We start from the raw sequence: 14,803 nt of genomic DNA on the forward strand, positions 1-14,803 counted from the left end.
TTGTTCTTGATGTGACAAACTGACCTTTTTGCGAAGTTTCTGGATGCGATTGATGACCTCCCGAGCCACTCCTTCATCCACCATTGACTGGTCGGGAGTGACATCTAAGAGAACCAAAACCTACAGGAGAGAACAGTGCACTGTGTGACAACCAAACAAGGAGGAATGATTCTCTCAAACTCAGCACACTGTTTTTAAGTTAAATTCTGAGAAGTCTGTCATGTAGTGCTATTTATTCATCTAACTGAGCAAAGGAGATAAAATTGAACTAGTTTCGCTACAGTTCAGGTGCTTGCAAGGAGCTATTCCTTCCGCGGGGACGGGTCCAGTGACTCCTTCCCTTCCGCGGGTGCCGCTCACAGATGGAGGAGCGGTGTCTCCCGTGTAAGTGTTCCTCGTCTGTGTGACAAGCAGTCACTGCCCTTGCAGGAAGTGGAGTCAGGGCTGCAGGGCCCTTCGCACTGCCAATGAGCTCACGAAGGCCCCAGAAGAGCCCCTGTTGTTTTCTTCAGTCAGGAGAGACTTTCCGGACTTTGGTCTGTCAGTCTGATTCAACATGCGGTTTCTCAGGAAACCACAACACATTTATTATGATTTACACGGTCATATTTGTGCTGACTTCATCTACTTCCTATGCCATCTGTAGTGAAGGTTGTCAATGATGACTTAAAGAAAAGAGTGTCACCATCGGCACAGTGGTGTCACTGCTAACACAGAGGGAGATACGCTTGTAATTCAAGCACTAGCTGCATGGACGTTTGTTTCCTTTTTTCTCTCTTTTTAAAGATTTTATTTGTCAGAAAGAGAGAGAAAGAGAGAGAGAGAGAATGCACAAGTAGGGGAGGGTCTGAGGGAGAGGGAGAAGCAGGCTCCCTATTGAGCAGGGAGCCCAATGTGGGGCTGGATGTCAGAACCCTGAGATCATGACCTGAGCCAGAGGCAGACTCTTCACTGACTGAGCCACCCAGGTGTTCCAGCATGGACGTTTCTTTCTTTTTTTTTTAGATTTTATTTATTTATTTGACAGAGAGAGATCACAAGTAGGCAGAGCAGCAGGCAGAGAGGCGGGGGGTTGGGGGGGGGGGGAAGCAGGCTCCCTGCTGAGCAGAGAGTTGGATGCAGGGCTCGATCCCAGGACCCTGAGAGCATGACCTGGGCTGAAGGCTGAGGCTTAACCCACTGAGCCACCCAAGTGCCCCAGCAGCATGGACGTTTCTGATGAAACTTTATCAGAAAGATGAACAGTTTACTCTACTTCATGAGAGCAGAACTGGAGGTGGATGGCTGGGCAGGGCCACCGCAGCCCATAGTATATGAACCGTGTCATTAATCTCAGAAAATGAGGACACTTCCTTCAGCGCCGTCTCAGGCTGGCCGCCATCAGGGAGTTTACACACTCTCTCGACCTCCTTTCCCAGCTTCTTCACAGGTGGCTCCTCATGCCATCGGGCCACATGGAGCTCGGCCTACGTCTCATTCAAGCCACTGCAAAAGGCTTGAGGAATTTGAGGGGGCTGTCTTCCTCACATGGAACTTCTACAAGTCCCTCACTCCCACCCTAGAGATCTCATGATCTGTCTGCCCAGAAAAGTCTGGTCAAGAGCAAAGAGAGATGCTCTGATCCATCACGACAAAAAGCACTGACCTCAGAATCCCAAACTGCTGCACATCCCCCTCCAGGATGTCCGTCCCGTGCCTGCCTCCACACCAGGCTTTGGAGAGGAACCTCTCTCTGTGCTCTTTCCTACCAGATAACTTATCAAGCAGAGGAGTAAGAAGTAGCTTACTTTTCTGTCTCTATGACTGGGTCATTCCTTGAAGGGTGGGGTATATCTTAATCATTTTGGTAGGACCCAACACTCAAGACAATTGCAAGCAGAGGTCATAAAATGTCAATTTCATATATGCTAAAGATATGCGCATGGCGGGGCACCTGGGTGACTCAGTAGGTTAAGGGCCTGCCTTTGGCTCAGTCATGATCCCAGGGTCCTGGGATCGAGTCCTGCATCAGGCTCCCCACTCAGTGTGAAGTCTACTTCTCCCTCTACCCCTCCCCGCCCCACCCCCACTCATGTTTTCTCTCTAATAAAGATTAAAAAAGAAAAAAAAAGAAGTGCACATGTTAAGAGCATACAATGGAGCAATTTAATAAAGCCAATCTAAAATGGATACCTGGTTTACTGTACTCTGAGACCAGCTCAGGAAACCAGCTGGTCAGGAGACCAGCTGAGCCCAACACTCAGGAAAGGCAGAAACACTTTTTCTTCTTATGTTATCTTTTGGTAAAGAAACGTTCCAGGGAAGAGCAACATACCTGGGCATCTGAGTGTGCTTCATACTGCATTGTCCCTCCTGTTATCTGATCAAATGTGTACATGAGGCGGATATCCTCTTCATGTAGCTCATGGCCTTCTACGACAATGGTCCCTGTCGGAGAAGCAACTGCCACTGTGAGTCAGTCCCCCAGCATCCTCCTCCACATACCGCCCAGCTACAGCACATTATGCCGGTTTTTAATAAAAACTTCAAGCACCAGCTGTGGAGACTTCAAGAGATCATGTTCTCCCAACTCATATCCCTTATACTTCCCCATGCTGCCTTGGGGACAGTTAAATTGCTGCCAACGTCCACCCGTGTAAGGAAGTCCCCAGGTCCAAAGGCATGTGCCAGGAGGCGACGTGCCCCTAAACACAGAGCGCATGATATACTAAGGAGAGCAGGCTGCAGAGTCCAGGGGGACCCAGGCCCAGCACTTACTGAATGCAGGACCCCAGTGCTCCACTATCTGCTGAGTAGGGTGGGGTGGGAATGAGGTGAACAGGGTGGTCAAGGTCTGGGTGCCATCCTCTCACAGCAGGCAGAGCACAAGATGGAGATGCCTGCTTTCAGGGAAGCCTCCTGCGGTCGCCCACAGTGATTTTCTGGGTATCTGAGCACTGGGCTGTCATTCTGACTATGTCACTCTGTTCCAAAAACTGTTTTGCTTTCCAATAGTGCAGAAATCCACTCAGAAAGTAGGTTTGAAGCTACAGGCCTTGGTTTCAAACCAGGATTATTTCAAGAATTTTTAAGTATTTGGGCTATCTCTTGAAATGCTTAGATTTGTGATCTGAAGTTGCATCAAAGATTTTGTTAATCTAACAAATCAAGTTAAGTTAGGAATGACTCAACTTTTAGTTGCCAGGTTTCTTACATTTCATCTAAAAATGTGAGGACTTTGAGGGACATTTCTCTCAATTCCCTATAAGCAGTCATCTGATTTCTGAGTTCTTTTATCTCTCCTTGTGACTCCTCTGTGCTTATGATTTTCACCTTCACAGGGAATCCTAACAACCAAACACTTTATACCCAAGGTTAAGCAGTGATACCAAGACCCGAGAGGATTCTACTCATGACAGAGCTGAGAATTCCCGGGCACCTGGAAAGTCCCCTGAAGGAGAGGAAGGAGGGGCTAAGTCCCCTTTCCTAACTTCCTCCTATTGTCCTAGGCTTTTCCTTCAGAGCACTTATCGAAACTACAACTGTTTCCACATATCTTCACTGTTGGCCAGCACCATGAGGGTAAAGACATCTGTCTCACTCTTTTCTGGGTTCCCAGGGCCAGTCAAACACAAGAGCTTTAAAAGTATTTGCTGAATTAGTCCAAAATCCAGTCTTGCCCTAAGGAACCAAACTACGAATTCTTGATGTCTTAGAGAGACTATGGGAAGTTCTGATCCAATTCTCCCTTGAACCAGGTCCAGACCTCATTGCTAAGTCCCTGTTTCAAAACCTGCTTTAATCTTTTCTGTCAAACTATACTCTAGTCTTCATTCAGAGACCTCCAAACACCATCGGGCTTTTTCTCACAAGCAACATCCAATAACAGTGAACCTGATACTGGGGGTCTGCGCGCTCTCTCACTGGGGTAGTTTCTAGGCTCCTATTAGCATGTGCAGAACTTAGCGCTATCAGTCATTCTACCTAGAAATCTAGCCCGAAGGAATCGACTGCACAGAACATGTACATGTGAAAATTCTCACTGCAGAACTACAGGCACCAGCAGAAGAACGGAAACAGTCTGAAGAGCCAGCAATAGGACGGGCACCCCTTAAAGGAAAACCACAGAATGGTCTGGAAGTAGCACTTTACAGACTAACGACTTGTAAAGTAAAAATGCAGAATAAAAAGGTGAATAAAATAAACATAAAGTATAAAAATGTAGGTGTGAAAAACACGACATTTGTAACTACAGTGTGATCTCCATGCTGGGAGCCTGTGCTTCTGGGCCCATCTGTGTCGGGATGTCTGTGCTGGGACTTCCGTGCCACGTGGACCAGCACGGAGCAGGCAATCCGTCTGCAGTCAACGGACAGGTGATGGTTTGGGGATCATCTCCTTCCCTTATCAGAATTACTTGTTTCGCAGCTCAGTGACAGTGCAAGTGAAGGAGCCCAGGTGGAAGGTGGCGCCTGGAAGGGGCAGACACCCACCGCTCTCCTGGAAGCGCTCCAGCTCCTCACTGCACAGCTGCTTGATGGACGTCATCACTGCCCGGAAGGCTCCCTTCAGACGCTTCCCCAGGACCATGTGATCAGGCTCTGCCCTTAGGCGAATGCCATACTTGTTTTTATCTGTAGACAGCGTGACCTTTCGGACGTTCAATTCCTATATAGTTGGCAGCCAAGATGAAAAAGAAAGACGGAAATGAAAACATGTGACTCCAAAAACTTGCACACAAACGTTCAAACACCACTGGTCACAACAGCCAAAAAGTGAAAGCACCCCAATGTCCATCAGCTGTGAAAGGATATACAACATGTGATCCATCACCCAGCAGACTACTACTTAGCGCAATGAAGGACTGATGCATGGACACAGGCTGTACCACGAATTGGACCTCTGGTGCCAAGTGAAGGAAGTCAGCCTCAGAAGACCACTTGCTGTCGGGTTCCATTTACATGAACCATCCAGAACAGCCACACCCAGGGACAGAAAACTTACACCCATGGTTGCCAGGGGGTGAAGGGATCTTGAGGGCAAAAAAGGCGTGTGAATGCTCATGTGAATGAGTATGTGTGAATGTGTGTGAACGCTCATGTGAATGCTAAACACTGGGTTTCTTTTTGGGGTGATCAAAAGGTTACAAAATTTTAATGGGTGTACAATTCTATACATAACAAGAATCTTTCTTGTCCAGATCATTCAAGACAGCTGAGCAAACTACATCAACTAAAGAAGATTCTAGACTTAGAGGGGGACCTGTGTGGTGCAGCTGGGTAAGCATCTGACTCTTAGTTTAGGCTCAGGTCATGAGTGCAGGGTTGCGGGATCCACACTCAGTGTGGAGTCTTCTTAAGACTCTCTCCCACTGTCTCTCTCCCACCCTCTAAATAAAATGTTCAACAAAAAAAAAAAAAAAAAAAAGAAGAAGAAGAAACACTGTCTGCTGAAAAAACACAAGTTGAAGACTATAAACATGGTCCTCTCTAGCACAAAGCCAATGGCCTGTACATGTGTACATGCGTGTGTCTGGGTGCACACGGCCCTCCCACAGCCCAGTGGGGACGCCCCAGTGAATACCCCCAGGCAGCGCTGGATGGGTGGGAAGGTGCTCAGCCAGCACCTGTGCTAGAGTTGGAGCTGCTCACGCCCAATGCATGCCCACTTGTTACTTGATGATTTGAAGGAAGAGTTTTTTGGTTAGTCCTCAAAGAATATTTGGAGAAGTAGATAAAGGTAGTGAGTGATCCAATCAAGGTAAAGAAATCCACCGATCTTAGAATTGCTTTTTAAAAAAAAAAAAATTTTTTTTTTTTAAGGAATGGCTTTTAAAGAATTACAATGACATTTTATTTTATTTTTTTAAAAAAAGATTTTATTTATTTATTTGGCAGACAGAGATCAGAAGTAGGCAGAGAGGCAGGCAGAGAGAGAGGAGGAAGCAGGCCCCCCGCTGAGCAGAGAGCCCGATGCGGAGCTCCATCCCAGGACCCTGGAATCATGACCTGAGGCTTTAACCCACTGAGCCACCCAGGCACCCCTATAATGACATTTTAAAAAGGCAAAAGCACACGCTGATTCTAAGCAAAGTGCAAGATTCTGTGGACAGTTAAGTATCTGTATGTGCTGACACACAAAAGGAAAAGGGTACATTTCAAAGTATACATCAAAATGAACTACACTAACAGTACTAGTCCTAACAATCTTCTCAAAGAAAGAAATCTATTTGGACCCAAAAAGTCAAACCTGTACTCTTACCTCAATGATATACTTCTCCAAAGACTTGATCTCACGAAGAGCTTCTGGATCCCGATGGATAACCACAATTTCTTTCAAAGGATACTAGGAGGAAAGGGAAGGGACAGTTTACCAAACAGCCAGCCCTTCAAACAGCAGGAAAGTAAAATGTTAAATGTCTTATCTGAATCTCAAGCTCCAGACTGAGCAGGTTTAACCAGCACTAAGTCTTTCACACCCTTACTGCAGAAAAGAAAAAAAATTATGCCTGTGCTGGAAGTGGTCTCTTTTAAGAAAATCCTCCAAAGGTGTAATTATTTGGGCCTGTGCACGTAAAATACAAATGAAACATCAAACCTTTATCGGAATGGTTTTGCGGTCTCGAATCACTCGCCCAAGTTCAATCACAGACTGCATCCGAGAAACGGCTCTCTCCGTGTTCTTGTCAATCAGCTCCTCCCTGACGGCAGAAGTGGGCATGAGAGGGACTCCATGAAGGGCAGACCACCCCAAACGACACGAGCTCGGAGGGAGGAAGGGGCGATCCCTCTGCAGCCTGAGGCGCAGCCACCATGTGAGCCTTCCCGGGCCCAGGCGGGGCATCAGTGATACCCGATTCTTACCGAACATGGGGCAGCATGAGGTAGTGGATGCTGTGTGTGTCCTTGTCCTGGACAGAAACAGGGTCGATCAGCAGCTTTAGATTCTGGTACATCAATTCGGTGAGAAAAGGCGTATAGGGGGCCTGCATGAAGACACAGGACATCAACTGACCTCGGATGGAGAAAAAGAGCAGCTCCACGCGAGTGGACAGGACCCTACTTTCTGACCCTGGCGGGATGGACCCCTGCACTGTAGCGGCAGCGGGCAGAGCCAGAGTCCTGAAGCACCCAGAAGAAGTCTGCAGTAACAACAGGAGCTGCAACCATGACCCCATGTCCCCACACCTCAGAAACCGCATCAGTGAGCTGGGGAAATGCTTCCTAGGGTGAAGGTGAGTGAGGTCAGATGAGAGGCACCAGGCACAAGACAGGTCTTGCTCATGTGTGTTCAGGAGTGAACATGGCTCATGACCTCAGGCTGGAGTAGCAGCGACAGGACACATGTTCAGTAAAACGCCGTCTATGATGTACTTGTGTATTAGACGTGCATTCAAGTACTTCCCTGTTATGGTGACAGGAACCCGCGTGAAGATGAGGTGTGTGCTCACAGGCAGCTGTGGCTCGGCCGTCCCGAGGCCAGCACCCTGACCTGACGTGTGCCGCAAAGGGCAGACAGGAAGAACCCAGCTCTAGAAGCAAATGTTTCTTAGGCCTTCCTGACATAGACGAGCTATGAGATTTTTGTAAGGGAACTAGGGAATTAAGCTGTTTTAAAACTCTGTTTCTTTTTCTGGGGAGACCAGTACAGACCAGCTGCAACGCCAGGGCTGCGGCCTGCACCTTACCATCAGTCTGCACAGAGACAGCAGGACGCTGAACAAGGTCTCCAGGGCCGTAACACAGTCCTCCACCCCGTTTTCACCCTAGCGAAGAAGCTCGCATTAATTAGACTGTTCGAATCCAGTCGGTTGAATGAAGAATGGCGACCCCACAGAGCACACAGCGCGCAGACAGGACAGGGGAGCCGGGGCAGGCGGCCACAGCACAGCGTCCAGGGTCAGGCAGGCGGCCGCAGTGGGCCCTGCTCTCCCCACCTCTGAGCCCAGGCGTCTGAGGCCTGGAGGCTGCGTCTGCCTCTCATGCAACACACGGCAATGGTTAAAACAGAAAATAGAAATTACTTTAAGATAAGATTTCTTATTTTAAAAAATGTATATAATGTTTATTTAGGAAATAATGACATTAATTCACTGTAGGAAAAACACAAAGATTATAAAAAAAAAGAAAATCATAACAAAATGATAGAGATAGGTGCGGTCAACAGTGTAGAGAGAGCCCCTCTGCACGTGGGCGTGTTGTGTTTGATCTATTTTAACAAAAATGAAATTACTGTTTTGTGAAGGGCTTTTTTCATTCCCACATCTGGAGGCAGGCTGGCGGGCCGTGGCATGGGCACCCCCACAGTCTATGCGTGGCCTCCAGGCCTGCGACAGGACTCAGCCCACATGCCCAGTAGGCTGCCCGTACATAACTGACTAGAGGAAGAAGTGAAGAGAAACCCGACTTGAGAGCAGAGCCACCCCCTGTGACATCGCATGTATCTGCGTGACTTCCTTTTGTGTTTTAAGAGAATCTGCTCAGCTCAGTCTTGTATGGCCCTGAGACTTGCCCTCTGACAGGACACTCCTTAGTTGTCTTAAAAATATGCAAGTGGACTTCTAGAACTTACAGGTTCCTATCTATCAAATGGCGATAAATGTAGCTGACTTACAATGTAGAAAGGACAAAAGAGAAAGAGCTTCAGAAGCTGAAAGCACTTGAAAACTCTCTCTTCTGGCTGCCCTCCTGTTTCTCGGAGGTCACCCTCCCACACTCCGCCGCTCCCGGCAGCAGCCTGTGTGCGTGCGCTCACCTTCAGCCTCCTGCGGTTCATCCTGACGTACCAGTTGGTTAGGACATCCACAAACTTGACCAGGCGAGGCACCACCGTGTAGAGCCTGTAAGCTGAAAGCAGATGATCAGGCAGCAAGAACAGGTGAGCGTCTAGGGTGCGGGGAGGGCCAGACGCAAACAGCAAGCGGTCTTGTCATCCCAGGGCTGCCACGCTTGCTCAGGAGACAGGAAGAACCAAAGTGACAAAACCCCGGTGGCATTCCCCAAGGATGAACTACGTGGCTGTCGTTGTATCGAGAGCATAAATGACCCACCCTGTGAGTGCGTACGAACCCCAGTCAGAAAAAGAGAAGCCCCAGACCCATGGGACACCTGGGTGGCTCAGCTGGTTAAGCGTCTGCCTTCAGCTCAGGTCATGATCCCAGGGTCCTGAGACTGAGTCCTGCATCAGGCTCCTTGGTCAGTGGGGGGCCTGCTTCTCTCTCTGCCTGCTCTACTTGCTCTCCTTGCTTGTGCTCACTCACTCTCTCTCTTTACAAAGAAAAAAAGAAAGAAAGAAAGAAACTCTAGACCCATGGTGGAGAGGCCACAGCTGCATGTCTGACTTCCTTCTGCTGTGCTACCCTGACCCTCCACTAAGACACCCTAGACACACAGCTCACACCCTAGACACACAGCTCTGGAAGGCCAGAGCTTTCCAACTAGAGCAACTCTGCCTGTGTCTGGAGACCCATTCCAGCCATCCAGCTGGACCCCAGGGGAGCTGCTCAACAATGCAGAGGCCGACAGCCCCCCCAACCCCGAGAATGTGCGGCCCAAACAGCCAGCAGAACGGGTGCCCCAGGAAAGGACAAAGACATGAGGGCCCCCAAGAATTCTGAGGGCAAGCAGGAGGGTGACGGTGCTCAGTCTATCTTGTTTAAGGTAAGGGCCTATTTTTTGGATTTTCCCACTCACCTCCCTGTAACTGATATTCTCGGTTGCACAAAAACAAACACCAAAACCAAGAATAAGACCAACAAGTATAAGAAACACAACTTATATTAATGAAAGAGTTCAGTGACCGTTAAGAGGCCTCTGGTCCAAACTGCCAGGGTGAGAAGCTGCCACTGGCAGAGGGCGGATCACGAGGACCAGAACTGAGGTGCCAGCGGCCACTCGCTCCGAAAGGTGACGTGGCGATCAGAGCCCTAGCCTGAAGGAAGGAGGTAATTTCTATGGCTCGCCACACCCCCCACCTTCTAGGAGGCCGGGGTTCCCTGTGCTCAGGTGTTATCCCTGAAGGGCACACAGAACCCTCACAGCTTGAGTGTGCCGTGCATAGCAGCAGTACTGTGGCTGCCGGGCTCCCTAATGGAACTGCAGACTCTCTAGACCTCAGAACCTTATCCAGGAGGGGCCAAGGGTACGAAGCCAGCAGGCTGTAGCACTGGGGCACTAGAGCAGTCGGCCATGGAAACAACCATTGCCAGACCTTTGGTTTCCAAGGAGACAGACCCCAGCTGGCAATGCATGTACTCAGGGTGGCTTGGCTCTGCTGTCCCCAGGCCCGTTTTCAACAGTTCATGTCACTCAGGAGGGATGGGGACAAGGCTGTGAGCAGATGTCCTGGGCTGCGTGGTGAGCTCTGCTCGCATGCCCATGTCCTTCTGCACCTACATCAATTCGTCCAGCAGTCACATGATCCTTCTGATGCGCGTTCGACGGGTGGGGGCAGGCTTGAGGATGCCTGGCAGCCTGTGGGAATTCCTGGACTCAACATCCTCTTGTGTCAAGGGCTGAGGCACCAGGATTCCAGGAAGGCCATGTGCCTGCACGACTGCACCGCCTGGGCCAGGATGGTTAACCTTGACAGGGGACATCTGCCCACCAACTTTGTCGGGCCCATGTCAGGTATCCTACTTCAGTAGTTTCTGGAACTCCCCCCAGACTTAGTTTGTTCTGTCTCCAACCGTGAGGAAACCAACATAACCTATGCCTCCAACCTGTGTCTAAGACACAACTCGTTGCTATAGGTAACAAATATGGGGAAAACATCCACCTTATTACTATTTTTCTGTATTTCCTTATTTTTCTAAACATGGACTACTTATTTAATAGACTAAAAAACACACGCTAACAAGCACTCCTTGAGCATCTCCTGTCTGCCAGCTACTCTCTGCACACAATCTCTGTCTGAGCCTTGTAACACCACCACCAGGAACTTTTCAGAGAAAGAAACCGAGGCCTGAGGACTTCGGGCAGCGCCCAACCAGAGGGAACAGGTGGTGGAGGTGGGTTTGAACCGTGGAAGGCCGCGTGGTGACTGTGGCCAGTGGGGTGAGGCTGAGCTGACCCCTAGGCCTCTGAGCAGCATGAGTCTACAAGTCTTAACAAATCATATTTGAGGGGTTAAAAGAAACAAGGATTTATCTAGTGTTCTGTATCTCTCAAAATGTTTATAAAACACCCTCTATGTTTCTAAAAAAGCACAGTTAAGTATCGAAAGGGTAATCAGAAAAAGAACTCTTATTTCCATTTCCATTTACCTGCCATTTCAGTCTCGAAGAACCCAACCAGTGACTGCATGAAGGACAGGACCCACCGGTCTGTGATGTTGGCACTTTCTTTAACTGTGTTCTCATTGTAGAGGAATTCTGTTTCTTCCTCCTGCGAAGTGACAAGTACTAAAACATTCAGCATGCTTAAGGAAAATTACTGTACAGAAACAAACTCTTCAAACCACTTCAAACCACTGTGGTTTAAGTGGCTCAGTCGTTAAGCACCTGCCTTCAGCTCAAGTCATGATCCCAGGGTCCTGGGATCGAGCCCCACACTGGGCTCCCTGCTCAGCAGGGAGCCTGCTTCCTCCTTTCCCACTCACCCTGCTTGTGTGTCCTCTCTCGCTGTATCTCTCTCTGTCAAATAAATAAATAAAATCTAAAAACAAACCAACAAAAAACCCACTTAAACTGAAGTGGCTCACAATAGCCATCCACAAAACTCCAGATCAAGTGGCAATTTAAATTACTGATTCTCAGCAGTATTTTCCAAATAAGCTCTAAACTTGGGATATAAAGTACTCAGTTAATGAATTGTATTTTTGACTACTCTGAACAGAATTTAGGAAAAAATTATTCCTTTGTACCAAAAATGATTATGAGTTGAGAAATATTCCAAAATCTTTTAAGTGTAGGATTTAGTTACTTCAGATCCAATGAAGGAAAGCTAGTAGAGCTGGCTAGGGCTGGACGATTGTCTACAGACTGAACATGAGCATTAGGAACTAACATCTCTGCTTAAATTGTCCATTTTAACTAGAATGCTCTGTACCCCCCCACTCCCCCGCTTTGCAAAACTGTCCTTATGCTGAAGGTCCAGTCCACCTGTCCCCCCTCATGCAGCAGCAACACCAGGCTGGCGGCGCAATGGCTGTGCTGACTCTGGCCCTGATCTGAGAGCCTGATGGTAGAGCCGGCGTCTGATGGCCAAGCCCAGGTGAGCCCCATGGTGCTCTGGTGTCCCACAGCAGCAGAGGCCTGGGGAGAGCGCCTGCCCTCCTCAGCTCACAGGGAGAAGCCCACATGGGAGACAAGCCAGAGGTGGCAGCATGGGAATAGCCAGCCTGCTCGAGGGGGACACTCACAGCTCACACCTCCAGCCCATTTCCAGAAAGCATCAACGTTGTACGATTAGCCAATAGTAATGGACACACTGATTCTACTGTAAGCTGTTGGACATAAAAGATGAGGGGTACTGGAGTCTGACCTGACCATACGGCGCCCTGAGAGCACAGCCAGGCACATAGGTTTTCAGATGGTGTCTCCCTGGCCATCAGGCACTTCCACATGTGCCATTCCCCCTCTAATGGCCACTGGAGTCTCTCACTTCCAGAATCTAGATCTCGATGTCTCACTGAGCACTGCCTGCAGCAGTCTTCACCAGGTGTCCCCTCCCTGGGAGTGGTGGGCTCTTCACCCCCACCGCCACCAGCCTTGGTTCCATGAGGGGAGGGCAGCGGGGCAGTGGATGCACCTCCCAGGCAGCTCTTCTACAGGGGAGGCCCCAGTGCCTCCTGAGGCCAGCGGAGCCTGCCCAGCACCTTCATGAAGTGCCCCCAAGGTGGCCCTGAGTCCCACCCACAGGGACTGCTGGCAGCGCCACCCAAGCTCTGGAGCAGACCCAGCTCAACCCAGCCTGCCGGGCCCCCACCCCACACCTTCTGCAGCCTCAGGACGTTCTGGATGAAGAAGCGGTAGGCGTTGTACCAAGGGAGCAACACATCCTTCAAGACATCACGCACACCCTCCTCCTTAAATCGAAGGTTTTCTGCTCTCACCACCGGGGAGTTGATCAGATACAGTCTGGGTGAGAAAGAATGTTACATGGAAAAGGAATATACAAATTAATACAAGTATTCTTACTAGACATGTTGACACTGCAAACAGCATTTTTTATACAAAAGGCAAGAATTAAGAGATATACAAAAGACCTAAGAATACTCTTCTTAGGTTAATTTAAAACTGACAAAGCTGTTTGTGCAAGAGACCTAGCGAATAACAAAGGGGAGACATAACCCCAGACCAAAATGTGGCACTTGACCAACCTAGAAGCACGCCCCGTGCCAGTGTTGGTGTGGGCCTCGGGCAGCGGGGCCTCCTTCCTCGACACCCTGCACAGGCACCGGAGTTCACAAAAGGATCCGCCGCAAGTGCTCTGCCAGCACACAGGGGTTTCCAGAGGGAAGAGGCCAGGGACGTCCCTAAACATGCTCAGGACAGCCCCCATAGCAGAGAATGATCTGGCTTGGTTGTCAGCAGTGCCGAGGGGCAGGCTAACCACTAACTGGGGGGGTAGGACTCCCCATTAAATGTTCCTCGGTTCAGCCCCTGGGTGTGGTCTCTGTGGCTGCAGCAGGAGGATGCAGGATGTGACCACTGTGGCTCCTTTCCACCTCGACACCTAATGGGCATGACAAGGACTAACATTTCAAGCAGTGGCTCACACTTCTTTCAAAGCTCTTCGGTATGCATTTTCATTTGCCCTAGCATAAATCATCCTCAGATGGCTCTTCCAAGCTGCAAGCACAGAAACGAAATAAATGGCCAACGAGATGAAGAGCCAGGCAAGGGAGTGAGGCTGAAACCCCAGCGGCCAGCCGGGGGCAACACAGGATCCAGTTCCTAAAACCTCTTGTTTCTGAGAAATCTTCTTATTCCTGAGAAGCTGCCTTGAGGGTTTGAAGCCAACACCACACTGATTTAACTGTCCCCGTAACAGAGATAAAGTCTGAAATAGCTAATTATGAACTAAATCAAAGGAACATGATTAACAGAACAAGCGAAGCTTACGTAAAAAGGACATTATGCACAGGGCAGAGCACTGGCTTGTACCTGAGGGCGTCGGCACCATATTTATGGATGATGGAAAGTGGATCCGGATAATTCTTTTTTCGTTTGCTCATTTTTTGACCATCACTTGAAAAACAAAAGGGAGATGCCAATTAAGTAAGTCACCATCACAGCTTATCTTTACAACAGTGACAGGTTACCTGCAAAATGGAAGACAGAAATGCAAGTGGGATAAGGGCACAAGTGGCTATTAACACCTGCAAGCTTCCTTCTGAATTCCACAGTGAAGTCGGTGGAGAAGCTAAGAATATAGGCTCAGCATTTATTCCAGAGAACTGGAAACTTGTATTGATGCAAAAACCTGTAATGGAAGCTCCCAGCTCTATTCACAGTCAGCGGCCACTGGAAATAACCCCATGTCCTTCCCCAGGTGAGGGGCGCAGTGGTGGTCACCCGCACCACGGGGCGCTGCTCAGCCATCGGGAGGAAGGGACTGAGGACACACCCGTCCTGGGAGATCTCCAGGATCCCACTGAGGGGAAAAGCCAGTCTCTAAGGTCGTAAGTGGTGTGATTGCTTTCACGTTATGTACTTGAAATGACAGAGTTCACAGAGCTGCGGAGAGATGAGTGGTTGTCAGGGGCTGCGGCTGAGCACGGGAGCGTGGGGGGTTACAGAAGAACGGAGGGGTCCTGCGCTATTGAAAGAGCCAAGCACCTTGACTGTGCTGATGGACAGGGACCTACACGTGTGGTGTGT

The 14,803-nt window shown here is 49.3% G+C and overlaps 1 protein-coding gene across 2 annotated transcripts in view; it reads right to left on the reverse strand.

The window, feature by feature from the left end:
* Nucleotides 1-14,803, reverse strand: part of IARS1 (isoleucyl-tRNA synthetase 1) — a 71,226-nt gene that overhangs the window by 14,303 nt on the left and 42,120 nt on the right. For both annotated transcript variants that reach the window (XM_059141309.1, XM_059141311.1), the window contains exons 18-28: nucleotides 14,087-14,170; nucleotides 12,913-13,057; nucleotides 11,243-11,363; nucleotides 8,734-8,825; nucleotides 7,667-7,744; nucleotides 6,843-6,964; nucleotides 6,577-6,679; nucleotides 6,241-6,324; nucleotides 4,473-4,647; nucleotides 2,315-2,427; nucleotides 25-120 (exon numbers count right to left, since the gene is read on the reverse strand). In XM_059141309.1, the coding sequence (XP_058997292.1) occupies nucleotides 25-120; nucleotides 2,315-2,427; nucleotides 4,473-4,647; nucleotides 6,241-6,324; nucleotides 6,577-6,679; nucleotides 6,843-6,964; nucleotides 7,667-7,744; nucleotides 8,734-8,825; nucleotides 11,243-11,363; nucleotides 12,913-13,057; nucleotides 14,087-14,170 (1,213 nt within the window). The remainder of the gene's footprint in view (nucleotides 1-24; nucleotides 121-2,314; nucleotides 2,428-4,472; nucleotides 4,648-6,240; nucleotides 6,325-6,576; nucleotides 6,680-6,842; nucleotides 6,965-7,666; nucleotides 7,745-8,733; nucleotides 8,826-11,242; nucleotides 11,364-12,912; nucleotides 13,058-14,086; nucleotides 14,171-14,803) is intronic.

This window comes from Mustela lutreola, chromosome 12 (genome assembly GCF_030435805.1).
Source record: "Mustela lutreola isolate mMusLut2 chromosome 12, mMusLut2.pri, whole genome shotgun sequence".
Classification (NCBI taxonomy): domain Eukaryota; kingdom Metazoa; phylum Chordata; class Mammalia; order Carnivora; family Mustelidae; genus Mustela; species Mustela lutreola.